This window comes from Pleuronectes platessa, chromosome 5 (genome assembly GCF_947347685.1).
Source record: "Pleuronectes platessa chromosome 5, fPlePla1.1, whole genome shotgun sequence".
NCBI lineage: Eukaryota > Metazoa > Chordata > Actinopteri > Pleuronectiformes > Pleuronectidae > Pleuronectes > Pleuronectes platessa.
Genome location: NC_070630.1, coordinates 27,152,621 through 27,167,013, shown reverse-complemented (window position 1 = coordinate 27,167,013; position 14,393 = coordinate 27,152,621). Strand labels below are relative to the sequence as shown.

Genomic DNA, 14,393 nt, shown 5'->3' with positions numbered 1-14,393 from the left:
AAGGTACATACTTTTTAAACCTGCTCTTCAAATCACCCTGAACGATGAGCAGTGTTCAATAACGCAAAGACAGGCAGCTGATCTCTCATTCTGCTGTGCTTGTGGAAATAAAATTCTAACTTTGCTAAAAGATGGCACAGCAGATGCCGACAAGGTAACTTAAATTAAATATTCATCCCGTTCCCTCAGATCTCCTGACTGGTACTATTCCAACAGAAACTGTCATAGTTTATTTACTCTTTCATTCATTATCTGTCTGCCCTTGCAACATCAGTAACTCCCATGTTATTGTGAACCCTGTTGCTACCTGCTGACCTGCAATAACCCTCACTTCACCACCTTGCAGACACCTGACTGTTTTATGCCAACCAGTTCCCGAGCCCCTTATCAGCTCCCATTAAACATATACACCAGCTCAACTCAACTTATTCCCCGTCTATTGGTGTAATGTTTTCCACCAAGATTCCTTGAGTTACATCCCAGCCTGGTCCGGTACAATCCCAGCTGATTAAAAAAACTGTTATTCAGAACTTCCAGGATCAAACTGATGCCATTTATTGTTGTGAAAAAAAGAATAACCTGCATTTGCTTTGAGTGCAGCCTGTCTGTTTATCCACCAGCAGCTACCAATGCTGTAACTCTGTTCTTTCCCAATATTCTCAAATTTACACTGTAATTCGCTTATTTACTTGCTACTGCTGCCTTTCAACCCGAAGAAAAGATGGATTAATTTTCTACTCTTGATTCATGCCTCTATGAATGTATACTAATGAATGAATGTGTATTAGAGCATGAGTCCAAGGGCAACTCTAAGAGCACCCTGGTCTTTAGCTATAGTTACATACATATCAGACATTTCAGGTTAGATACTCAATGTGCATGTACATCCGTAAATGCTGCTTCCATTTACAAGCCCCAGACTTTGTCAATCACAGCCACACAAATTACAGAAACGAGATGCAACCGCTGGTATTTCATCCAGCTTCCAAAACGTAAGCATGCTGATGCAGGAAAAGGACAATAATTAAAAATGAATGCAAAAGGGAAATATCAGATACAGTTATAGGACAGAAAACTGTTCTGAGATCAGATAGGATATCAGGGATCACTTACTCTGGGGTGAAGACGGACACCTCCAACTCAGGGATCACAGGTGTCCTATTGTATAGGCCAGATGGACAAGAAGCTCCATCCTTCTGAAAGGTAACTGAAAGCTGCTGGCAAAGTAAACTGGCTTAGTTTAAGCATAGACACTTCTGAACAGACCTTTGCTGTATCCAAGCTGTTGGCCAATGGGGTTCTGTCCTCCTGATCAAGGTCTAAGAGCTGCATGCCTAATGCCTCATTCTGCCATATCCCCAGCAGACCCCAGGGCTGTTACCCCACTTACCTTAGTAATCAACACAAGGTTATAAGGTCTTACACCAACTATACCCTTCTCATAGTGCTTGCCCTGATAACTGTCTGTATGTTTCTGCCGCCGTCTGACCTGCAGTCGAGTCCTTGTCCTGTCTTCCATTCTGGTCCTGCTACATCAGCATTTGTGATGACTCTCCATGGAGAAAGACATGAAGGAATTCATAAACAGCTGTTCTCCAGCATAAAGACGCCTGACGAATCCCTCTTGGTGTCCTCCAGCTGTCAGGTGCTTCAGCCATATTCACTATTGCAGACCATATATGCCTGTTTCCTCTCCTTGGCAAAATGAAATTGTACTGAAGATACGCTCTATACTATACAATTTCAATTTTTCGGTGACCTTTTATTTTTATCCATGCTGACTATGACATTGTGCATGCATGTATATTTTAGAAGTGTTAATGACAGAGAAGCACATTACTCACCAGCGTACATTCCCAGATGAGAGGTGAGTTATAGGAAGGAGGCTCCAGAGCTGGAAAGGAGAAGACATTTATTGCTCCATCATAGAAACGAATTTCACTATTCATTACCGCGAGGACTGATGATATGACTTTTAATGCTGAATCATTGTACCATGACTTGTCCTATCCATCTTGCCTCTCACTACTGCAATGAGACATTTAGCGTTACAGCATCTTTGTCATATTTAGATTTCGCATTAACGCTTTGATAACTTATTTGTGATGGCTGTTGTGTGACAGATTAACTTTTCCGGTGGTGACATTAAACGGAATGAGGGAGCACCACAAAACCAACAAATGAGTGCTTATCAGTTGCAGTTACATTTGTCAGATGTGGATCATTACGCAGCAACTTAAACAATTTCTTAACCCTGTCCTAAATGTGTTGTATACTGTGAGCTGAAATACCCGGAAAAGGACAAAGCAGACCAACCTGTCTGTGATTCGGACTCGGATCTGGTACCGACCATGTGGGTGGTGGAGAGTTAGGGGGTGAGTGCAACATTGCACAGGATGACACAGGGAGAAGAAGCAAAGTGAGAAACGAAAAAGGGTAAGAAGAAGAAATGTGAGTGTCAAGCTCAGTCACATGAGACAGACGGATCCACATGGGAAAGGGCATGTAGAATGAAAGCCGGGTGTCTGACAGCTCCATGGCAGTAAGATTGAACTCTTATCACACCAGGCTGCATGAATTTCTCTTCAAAGACAGAACACACACTAACATCATCAACGTAAGAATCCACAGCACAGTACTGTCTCAGCGCCTAAAAGTTCTTACCCTGTTGAAAGAGTTTGTGGTACCATTTGTGATCGGACTTTGTAATTAGCGTGTCTACAGCCGAGTTCATTGTTTGCAAACAGCTTTACAGGTAGCCTACAGTGGCAAGGATACAGTGTATGTCTAGTGATAATTTAACAACATACTAGATGTTGATGAAGAGAGGAAAACGTGATGAAATTTGCTGATAGGTTCAGGAGCTTTGAATAAGATCCACTTTGTTTGGAAGAATTCCCAGATCTGCGCATTTGTTGGCTTGCATTTTTTAGGAGTTTGCTCACATGTTTCTTGATCCTAGCTTCAAGTCGTGGTTGAAGACAAATATACTCAATAAATTGATGAATAAACTTGACATTACACTGGCCAGAGGAGGAAGTTGTTCTACTGCTAGTACTGCTCAAAATGTGACATTTTCAACAACATGAATTGTGATTGGTTATGAGATGCGTGAAAGTCGGAGTCTGACAATATTAAAGCTCCAATATTACTCAGTGAAATTGCTTTGCATGCGAAAGGTTGCATAAATGAGATACAGTTTCAAAAATATTTATATCGTGACAATTGTTTGCATGATGTAAAATTGAGGCAGCACAGACGAGCAACATCAAGATTGCAACCATCATCTGAGCGCTGCAATATTATTGGACACACTCAGCTCGACAGACCCTCTGTCATGAGCTCGTAAAGCACCATCACAAATGGCAAGATTTATATACAAGGATATGTGTAGTGTGTGTGTGTGTGTGTGTGTGTGTGTGTGTGTGTACATATGGGGAATGAATCATACTCCTTCATTCCAACATATAGCATAGTCATTTGAACTTCATTAAAATTAGATTTTTGGAGAAAGTGACAGTTCGACCACACACAGATGAATCACCACATTTAAACCTGATTTATTGCTTTGCTGTTATCAGTGTGCTGGGCGGACTCCAGACAAGCACAGAGCTCCTGTTCAAACACGAGGTGCAGTGTTCCTGGAGAGGATGTAATAATAAACCCAAAGGTGCTTGTTGAGAGCTCATATTGTGACACGAGTTATGACGCCGCTCTAATTTGTAATCCAGATCTTTTTTTAAACTTTCAATATAGGACACATATTATTTTAAATATTATATAACAGGGTGACAGCGGCTGGCTTTTTATTGAGGACTAGGGAATTTTATTCAACTCTCATTTCTTGTGTTGGAAACATAATTTATAAAATCAAACATGTACCAGCTGGCAAATTATGCACCAATTACACAGTAAATCACAGAAGACTCTGCAGCATGACAGTGACTGCACACCGCTGTTAAATCTTCCCCAATCGCTGCACCCCAGGAATGAGCGGGTATCCTTTCACGCAACGACCGGCTCCATTTAAACTTGAAACAGACACACACACACGCACACACACACACACACACACACACACACACACACACACACACACACACACACACACACACACACACAGCTCCGTCTGCAAAGCCCCACTGCATGCAATAGTACCCCAGAGCACAGGCGTCCCTATTCCCACGTCAATGCTTTACTCTGCTTGGCTGAGTTTTATTAATGCAACCCTTCCACATTATCCATCATTCCTCTCTGGCAAAGTCCTGACAGTTAATTAGATGCCACATTTGGTAGGACTATATTATGCATTGAACACACACACACACACACACACACGCACACACATACATACAGTATATGTATACAAGCTGTAGGGAAATCCAGAAAAAGAAATCATGACGTATGGAGGCAACAAAACAGACGTGTATAAAAGCAGATGAGATACAACTTGAGTAAATGTTTGAAACTCCTTCATCCAGAGAGGGAGGACTGTGAGACGGGGTCCATTCATCACTGTGTCCGACTGTGTCCACACTCACCGAGGTCAGACACTGATGAATGATTCACTCTTTCAAAATCCACAGCTTTAGCTCAGTACATTAGCAAGTGAACCGTATTGTATTGTGTAAAATGAAACTACAGCAGCCAAGAATAAAGGGTATTTTCAGCTAAATTACTTTTTTTTTATTATAAAACAATGCATAAGATTCATACTAAAAGTATACGTACGCACATAATGGGGTCTGAAAGATGTGTACGCAACAGTTATAAATGGGGCTCCAGGCCCCTTTTTTGTATTTTTAAACAAAGGCAAATTCTTTAATTTCTGTAATTTGTGTAAAATTAACACATATATTTTGACTTTATTACAGTTTTTTTCAGTCGCTAACAAGCGTTTTTCTAAACAGTAGTCACATTTTCAAAACTCTAAACACGATTAGCACAACATCGGTCCTTTGTGGCCATACCATTCACACATTTCATGTTATTTTCACACAATATGCAGTCAGTGAACACATTTATATAATGCTTACATTTTCTTAACAGACAAGCTATACCTCCAAACAAAATTATGGATTGTTTTTGTATTATTTACAAATGTTAACACACAACATCCCACAATTGCAAACACAATATTCCAAACCTTAGATACAGTATAAAAACCTCTGCTTCTGTAATACAGTAATATCAGTTCTAAAACAATATATCTCAGCTGATAATAAACAAACAATTGAATAATTGACACACAGCTGATGTATGTTGGGTATATTGGGTCAACCACAGCTGATTCCACTCTGGCTTAGAATCAATGGCATTACTACTGTAAAAGGAGGACTTTGAGGAGTGATGTTTTTGGAAACAGAAACCGAAAAAGATGTCTGGACGAGGAAGAGTTAGAGCAAGGGGCCCAGGGAGAAGAGCAGGCCCAGTGAGAGGAGCAGTGAGAGGTGTAGTAGTGAGAGGAGCAGGAGTAGTGAGAGGAGCAGGAGTAGTGAGAGGAGCAGGAGTAGTGAGAGGAGCAGGAGAAGTGAGAGGAGCAGGAGTAGTGAAAGGAGCAGGAGAAGTGAGAGGAGCAGGAGTAGTGAGAGGAGCAGGAGTAGTGAGAGGAGCAGGTCCAGGGAGAAGAGCAGGCCTAAGGAGAGGGCAGGAGTAGTGAGAGGAGCAGGAGAAGTGAGAGGAGCAGGAGTAGTGAGAGGAGCAGGTCCAGGGAGAAGAGCAGGCCTAAGGAGAGGGCAAGGTAGAGGTATAAGAATGCGTGGTGGTGGCATTCTAAGGGCTACAAGGGCAGTGGTGAGTGATGGAATTCGTGCCACTATCATTGACCATGTGATAAACCACGGTCTTTCACTAAGGGAGGCTGGTGAAAGAGTACAGCCCAATTTGGGGCGGTCAACGGTTGCGTCAATTATACGCATCTTTCAACAAACCAACAGGTAAGTTTGCATTTTACATGGATTGTTTCTATTCTCACTTGACATGTCAATGAAGCCATACAGTAATGCATATGTTGATTTTTTTTGTCCCTCAAAAGAATGCAACGTCTTCCTCCCTCTGGGGGAAGAGGTAAGCTCCTTAATCATCAACAAGAGCTTGCCATAGTAGATATGGTTGTTGCAAATAACGCAATTAAACTGCATGAGATTCAAAGCAGAATTTTGGAGGACCAAGAGATATTTCACAATATCAATAGCATCAGCCTCGCAACCATTACGCGGACATTGTCCAAACACAGAGTGCGGATGAAACAGCTCTACACTGTTCCCTTTGAGAGGAACAGTGAGCGAGTCAAGGTGCTACGACAACAATATGTCCAGGTATAGTGTGTATATTCAATTCAATGTACAGTTCTATAAGCTTTGCACTTTTCAAGTAGGTAACCTACTCAGTAATAGGTTACAGTACTGTATGGTATATAGTACTATAATGGCATGATTTACATAAATTTTGTTTCAGAGAGTTATGGAATTGGAGGCCAACCAGGCCCCTCATGAATTCGTATACGTGGATGAGGCAGATTTAATCTGGCCAAAAGGCGTTGACGTGGAAGAAATGTCATTGCAAAAAGGGCCACAGTTGATGTTCCTGGACAGAGAGGGGCAAATATCACTATGTGTGCGGCAATTTCAAATGCAGGATCACTCCTCCACAAATGTCAGGTTGGACCTTACAACACCGAGCGCCTCCTTGCTTTTCTCGATGATCTCCACCAGCGCCTGGTTCCAGAGCAGGATCAGGAGGGTGAAAACAGGAGGACCTTCGTTATCACCTGGGACAACGTGGCCTTCCATCACTCACAAGCAGTTACAGCATGGTTTGAGGTCCACCCAAGACTGATTCGTCTATTTCTTCCACCCTATTCACCTTTCCTCAACCCCATAGAGGAGTTCTTTTCTAAATGGAGGTGGAAAGTCTATGACCATCAGCCACATGACCAGTTGTCCCTCCTTGAAGCCATGGATGCTGGCTGCAGGGACATCACAGTTGATGATTGTCAAGGGTGGATCAGGCATTCCAAGCGGTTTTATCCAAGGTGTATCGCCTTGGATAACATCAGATGCGATGTGGATGAAAACTTGTGGCCTAACCCTGAAGATCGCAGGGATTAGATAAAGGAATTTTGTGCTTTTTTTTAGTTCTCCCTTTTTACTGGGCTTTTTTGTTCATGGATATTTTGTTAACTTTACAGTAAACAATACTGTAAAACGTTTTCTGTTGTATCATACTGTAAACAGTATTTCTACTATACCTCCTGTAGTAAACAGTAAAGAAAAAAAAACTGATTCGCTTTTTACTGGAATGCTTTTGAATGTGAACATTACATGTGGATATACAGTACAGTTCCCAACCAAAAAATTTGGCGTAAAAAACAGTGGATTGCATGTTTTGCATGCAAATACCTGTAAAACTGAAACATAAAAGTCTATGCAGTTTTTGTAATGTCCACAATAGCCAGTATTTTGAAACCTGGTGTACTTTGATTGGCTTCATGTTCCTTGTGAAGTGAAAACAAGAGTTATTCTTTGAAAGAATAATTTCATTTTGAGTCAGATGTCCAGTGTTTTGGTAAGTGTGTGCAGAGAAAGATGTCTTCTATTTTGAAATGAAGAGTTAGTATATAGTTAACAAAATGTGCTTTTGAGAAGAAAATGATCTATTTGGCCAATTGTGTTTTGTAGGTGTAAGTCTGTGTTAAGAGTTTAGAAAAAGTATTTTAAGTATAGGTAAGCGCTCGTTAGCGATGGAAAAAAACTGTAACTAACAAATTGTAAACATGTTGAAACAAGAACACAATACAATAAGAGACAGCTGATAATTACATAAATTATGTGATTAAAGAAATAATACTTAGAAAAAGTATATATAAATATGTTAATAAAATAAAATACAATAACATTACACAACTGAATAAAAAAACTATATGACACAACAGGGTACCTTTAGTTTACAGATTCTATCTTTACCTGAATTTTCCCATAGATGTTATGTCACCTCAAGCTCCACCTCAAAATATATTAAAATGTCACTGGTTTCCTTCTGAAAACATTTGGTTACTTTTTATACATTTTCTAACTTGGTTCTTGACATTTTTTTTGACGATCTATCAGTGGCCCTTATACTGTACTGCAGCAAAGCAAAGAGCAGCTGTGTAAGATGATCTGCTATGAAGCCCTGTAGCCTGCATGCCACATGGAAATCCACCTTGACAGGAAGGAACTACTTCTCCTTCCAGGGAAAGACTCTCCCACCCACGACCTGACTATTACCTTCGACAACTCCGTGTTAACCCCCACCCAGACTGCTATAGGAACCTGGGTGTGACACTCGACAGTCAACTCCCCCTTACTGCCAACATTACTGCAACAACAAGCTTGTGTAGATTCATGCTGCACAACATCAGAAGAATACGTCCCCTTCTCACTCACGAGGCGGCACAGGTTGTGGTCCAGGCTCTGGTCATCTCACACCTAGACTATTGCAGCACTCTCCTGGCAGGTCTACCTGCTAGCGCCATCCGACCTCTGCAGCTCATCCAGAATGCAGCAGCTCCACTGGTCTTTTACTTAAATTCACTCACACTACTCCGCTCCCTTCACTGATTACCAGTGGCTACCCGCATCCATTTCAAAACATTAGTACTTGTGTACCGTGCTGCAAACGGATCGGGTCCAGTCAACATCCAGGACATGGTCAAACGTTACACCCCAGCCCGTTCACTCCGCTCTGCCAATCGGCTTGATGCTCCCTCACTGCGAGGTGATCACTCATCAAAATCACGACTGTTTGCTGTCCTGGCTCCTTAATGGTGGAATGAGCTCCCATCGACATCAGGACATCAGAAAGTCTACACATCTTCCACTGCAAACTAAAAACACACCTATTCCGACAATACTTTGGATAAAAAATATTATAAAAAACTATATATATTTAGTAGCTATAAGTAAGTAGTAGCACTTACTAACCCTTAGTAGGTTGGTTTTCTTGGAGGAAATTGTACTTTCTTGATTCTTGTTGTTCTGGGTTTGTACCATCATGGTTGAATGCACTTATTGTAAGTCGCTTTGGATAAAAGCGTCAGCTAAATTAAATGTAATTCTATGAATGCTGTTTGTACCCCTGGAAGTCTGTGTTAGTAATCTAAGTATCAAAAATGATCTGGCGGGACAAATATATAACAACACATTCATTGCATCTCCTCTTTAATTGTCAAATCAAAATGATTGCTGTCTAATCCATAAATGCACATCATAATATTATACACAGGGTATTTTCATGTAAAACTCAAAATGTGCAGGTAAATGCCCTTGAGAGGTCCGGCACAATTCTAAACAATGAGTGAGATACAACTTGATGGCTTTCAAGAGCGCTATTGAAAGAAAATGAACATTTTCATAAAACATGGACGAGCAGAGGTCGGCGCTCACTGTGCAGTGGTCTCCGAGCAGATTGAAATAATTATAGCTTGAGAATGACCTCCTTTTAGTGAAGTTTGAGGTGAGGTGAGTTTTGAGGGTAGCTGTGTGCCTCTAAAGACCACTCATTTCAGCACACTGGGTTTTTATATGTGTGCAGCTTTGTTCACCACTGCCTTTAAAGCATCTTGAATTAACCTTGATTCAGAGGGAAGGCTGCCTCTGCCTCCCACTGCTGTCTCTGCTTCTCCAGCGCTCCTGTCAGGATACGAATCTACAAGCTCAACCAGGCCGATATGCATGTGAGTTACACACACACACACACACAAACACACACACAGACCCTCAGCCACAGTGTTTGTGTCATGGCCCGTGAATTAGCAGCACCTTGTGAAAAGCAGTGATGTGAGATGCAGCGTTATGAGTTGACATGCATAATTGGGAAACAGGCTAACAAGCTGTGGCCTATAATTTGCAGGTCTTAAAAGCTAGTTGAATCTTCGCCTTCCTCGAAAGAGCAGACAGTGGCTTCGTAGGTCTCAAATTAGCATCCCCAAAATATACATATCTGCTGGCGTATTTTATCCCCAGTGATTTAAATTGCCATTCCAGTCATGCAGCTCACCTGAGAACACAATAAGCCCCAGCTTCCTGACTTCTTCTTTTCAGGATATTAATCTGTTCAAATGGTGTCCTGTAGGTGCTGATTTCGAATTTCTGATTGAAGTTCTTTTCAAAGTACTCTTCCATCCTTTTTAAGTGTTTATTAAGATGTATAATGATGGGCGAAAGCCTCCTTCTTTTAAAACACTCCCTCACCCGAATCATCTATTTAAACTTTACAGGATATAATGGTGCATTTGTTTTTATTATCAGCATATCAGATTTGATTTAAAAATAAAGATGGTCTAGGTGTCAAACATACGGCCTGCGGGCCGGATAAGTCAAACCGCCATCTCACTCTATGCCGGTGAATCTCAAACTGGTGGGGCTCAGAGGCATAACAGGTGGGGCGTGCGACCGGGATAGGGAAATGTAAGGCGGAACTAATGTTTTGACGTCCGCATCTATTTAACAGTGGAACAGTAAACAATTCGTTCTTTCGTCGTAGCCAGGGGTCGGCCACCCGCAGCTCTGCAGCGGCTCCCTGAACAGTGTTGTGCAAGTCGCGAACTCACGTTCACGTTAATTTGTTAAATCATCATCGTATCAGTCCAGCATGAAATACCAGGAGCGGCAAATGTGTGTGTGTATCCCCAGACAGCACACACACGATCAGGCCCCCGGGACTCCGCCCCCACTCATTCGCTCAGAGAGATGCACAGTGAGATCAGAGCTCGTTCCTGTGAAGCCGCTGGTCAGTGACAAACAAGACACAGTGTTCAAAAACCAAACTGGGGCACGGGGTACGCAAAGTGTTTCGGGGGTACGCGGTAGTGTGCACGGAGCCCTTGGGGGCTGGAATCCCACCTCTGCCGACCTGCGCCGGCCCTCACCTTTCACTTTCAATGCGTGTGTCAGACTCCTAGGTCCGTGTTCCAAGATGGGTCGGACCCCCCTGTTATGTTGGTTTCATGTTGGTATACATCGCCGCCACGCCCCCCCACCCTGAGCGACGCGACGTCGTCCAGGTCGGATGCACATAGGACAGTCCTTATCACACCAACTCATTCCACTTCCACTTCACCCTGTGACAGGATGGTGTATTATGTCATATTATTCAATGAATCACTGGTGGGCCTCATTTAACCCTAAATCTCAATGGGCTTTGTATAAATGTGTGAAATTAGCATCAGTGCTAATACAAATTTACAAACTGAATTTGTTATCAAAAATGAAAGAAAAAAGGTTACTGTGTGCATGGAGAGTGATCCAGGGGAAAGACACACACACAAGCAGAGACAATGCTGGGCTGCAAAGCTAGCCGCCAGCAGAAATTGTTTTTGTGAGTTAATGTTTTCAACTTATTTAATGAAGATGCTGAAAAGCAACTGTTTCGTCTCAGGCTGTGTGTGGGAGACCCCGGGGGTATCGCCTATTGCCAGAGCTAAAAAGCACTGCATTTGGAAAAGTGAACACACACACACACACACACACACACACACAGACAGACATACACACACACACATGTCTTTCCTCACTCTCTCTCTGGGGTGTAACCTCTCTGTGTGTGTCTACTCCAAAAACATTAATCTCTTAACATGCCTTTCATGCTCGTCATCAAATTGGAGAATGTGTTACCATGGTAACGGTGTCTCAGGCACAGCCTCTGGTGACATACTCTATAGCAAATCCTTCCGCACCAGCACACACACACACACACACACAAACACACACACAGGAGCAAAAACACATAGGGAGCTGTAGTATGAGCAGGTGAAATATCTGCACATCAAAGAGAGCCACACCGACCTGACTGCTGCTGCTTTAAAGCCCAAATATATTTCCCCCTGATCTCTGTGTACAGGTGGGAGAGAAGGGAGTGACGGCAAATGCCTCCTCAATGCAACAAAAAATTGAAATTGAGGCTTGTGCGATGCTGCTATTTTACAGCAACAGCAACGCAGAGCGAGTGATTATTAAAGGCATTTCTGAATGTTGCCATCATACGCCATAAAGGTTGCAACTTCCTGAGATGACTCTCTTGTAATATAGGCCTAACTGTTATGCATTACATGAAAATGTCTCTGAATCTGAAGCTTTGTTAGAGGTGACGTTATCAGTCGCAACTCATTTTGGACTGAACCAACAGAAAATATGGGGAAGACAGAAAATAAACCCAGGTTTATAACTAAGTTCCCAGCTGGAATTGAATTGGTGGTTTATGGCAATAACCACCAATTCAAAAATATATAGTGCAGCCCTGATGAATTGTCCTTTAGCTTCTTCATCTTTTTTAATACCACAACTGACTGTTACAGTCTACTCTACAGAGTAACGCTGCCTCTAAAGACTGCAAATTGGCAATTAGCAACTGGTAAACGTGTTGACAGAGGGAACAGTGAAGATTTCACCCTTTGAATGGTGTACAGTGATTCTATTTTAGCTCCCTAAGAACATACTATCTTGAGTTGCTAACAAAAGCCATTCTCAACCCTGTGCATGCTGCATTGCGTAGCCTATCAGGCAGTTCCAATGGACTCTTTAGTTGTTGGTGATTTAATCTTTTTTTCCCATTTATATGCTAAGTTTTACGGCAACATCATCATCTTCATTGATCCTAATCTTTCTGACATGAAATGGAAATGCTGCATGCGTTGTCCTGAACTGCCGGCGCTACTCAGATCCTGACCACAGCAAGTGGGCGAGGGGTCGAGACCTTACTGCGTGGCGCCAGACCCCTTCCTCTTACAGCAGCTGGAGAAAAGGATAGAAAACGTAGTGGCAAGGAGTTCAAAGCCAAGGCTAAGAGAGGATTGTATTTTACAAGCACCGAGAGGGCCTGAACATTATTACAGTCCGCAGGGTTACACAGAGGGAAATATAACAGAAAGAAAAATGAGGATGTAGAAACTTACAAAGAAGCAGATGTGAATGCTTGAGAGCCTTGGGACAAAACAGTAGTACAAGTGTCTGAGGACAAATACTCAGTGGTCCCATCACTTCTTGTAGGAGACAAAAGGCCCAAGGCTGTAAACTTGACAGATGGTGTTATTTGTCGATTGTGTCCCTGTTTTTATTTTGTCTGTATCTCCAGCCTTTTTCTATGGAAAAATATAAAACTTCGTATTAATATTAAGTCCTCAACATTTTTTTGACTTGTTAGTGGTGAAAATAAGATTCTAATGCTGGATACAACTCTATACATCCCTCTTACTGTTTATTTTAATGATGGTTTATGTTCTATAAAAAAGAGGTACCAGCCACCAAGAATCCTGTAATGAAATATTCAGTGTTGTGCTGGGACGTCTCAAGCTTTCTCCTGCTTCAACCGGATTGCTCTCATTTATTAAGACACAACAGTGGGCCAGGCAGAATAAGTAAAAGCCAGTTTGAGCTCCCTGGATATTTATGAGGACTCAAATCTATCAAAGTCAACATTTTCCTTAGGAAAAAACACATGTCGATGTGTCTTTTTACCTGATTCATATTTCATATGCTGCACTTATGCGGGGGGGCTTTACAAGCAGTATATTCAGTCCACTGAACTTCTTGTTCCGTGTGGTGAAGATGGTTTTCCCTATGCACCGGTGCACATTACTAAAAGAAAAGTTTTCAGTTCATTTCAGGAAGAGGATGGAGAGGGTGCGGGGGGTGTCCTATGTGTTTTTTTTTCATTCAGGCAGATTTGCTTAATATTCTTCAGTTTTTAAAGTTAACGGTCTGTTCTGTTCAACACAAACTGGCATGGAGGCTCACTGGCTAGGTTGCTTGTAGAGTAGGTAACTTGTCGTGATGTTGATCTCACAACCTAGACAGTAAAAAAACAATGAGTTTGTTCATGGTACAAGATGATCCTGCATTCAACTTCTCGTTCTGTCTCCAGAAACACATTTCATCTGTGAAGAAACGTCTTTATAATGTTGGAAATCAGGGTGCAAAGAATGAATACCAGTTAAGAATATTTATTGTCGATTGCTTAAAGCGTCAATTTACCCCCTCCACAGAAAACGCAATAGACAATATGCCATATAGGGAACAAACAGTTGTCCTCTAGGAGTGGCTGAATATGTTTTTGATGATCTTGTCAATTATGTGAATGCAGGCACACAGCTGATATTATCCTCTTGGCACAGCGTCTTGCATTCATGGTTGGAAATGATTCACATTACATTACCAGAGATATTTGATGGATACTTTTAAGACTGAATGTCCCACAGTGACCTACACTGCAATAGGAGCCGCTGCACTTTAGTACACAACATCATGTTCTTATGAGGGCTAGTAATGAAAGCAGAGAGAGATCTGCAGGACTGAATGATGCTAATCATAGCCGCAGCACAGAGCCTTGCAGACTGAAGTACTGACTCAGTAACAATG

The 14,393-nt window shown here is 42.0% G+C and overlaps 1 protein-coding gene across 1 annotated transcript; it reads left to right on the top strand.

Annotated features, from left to right (window-relative positions):
• Positions 1–5,694: 5,694 nt before the first annotated feature.
• On the top strand, positions 5,695–7,109 carry LOC128439752 (uncharacterized). The gene is made up of 4 exons (XM_053422139.1): positions 5,695–5,936; positions 6,035–6,317; positions 6,457–6,543; positions 6,660–7,109. Exons 1-4 carry the CDS (start codon positions 5,755–5,757, stop codon positions 7,107–7,109), a joined length of 1,002 nt encoding a protein of 333 aa, XP_053278114.1. The 5' UTR covers positions 5,695–5,754.
• Positions 7,110–14,393: the final 7,284 nt, after the last annotated feature.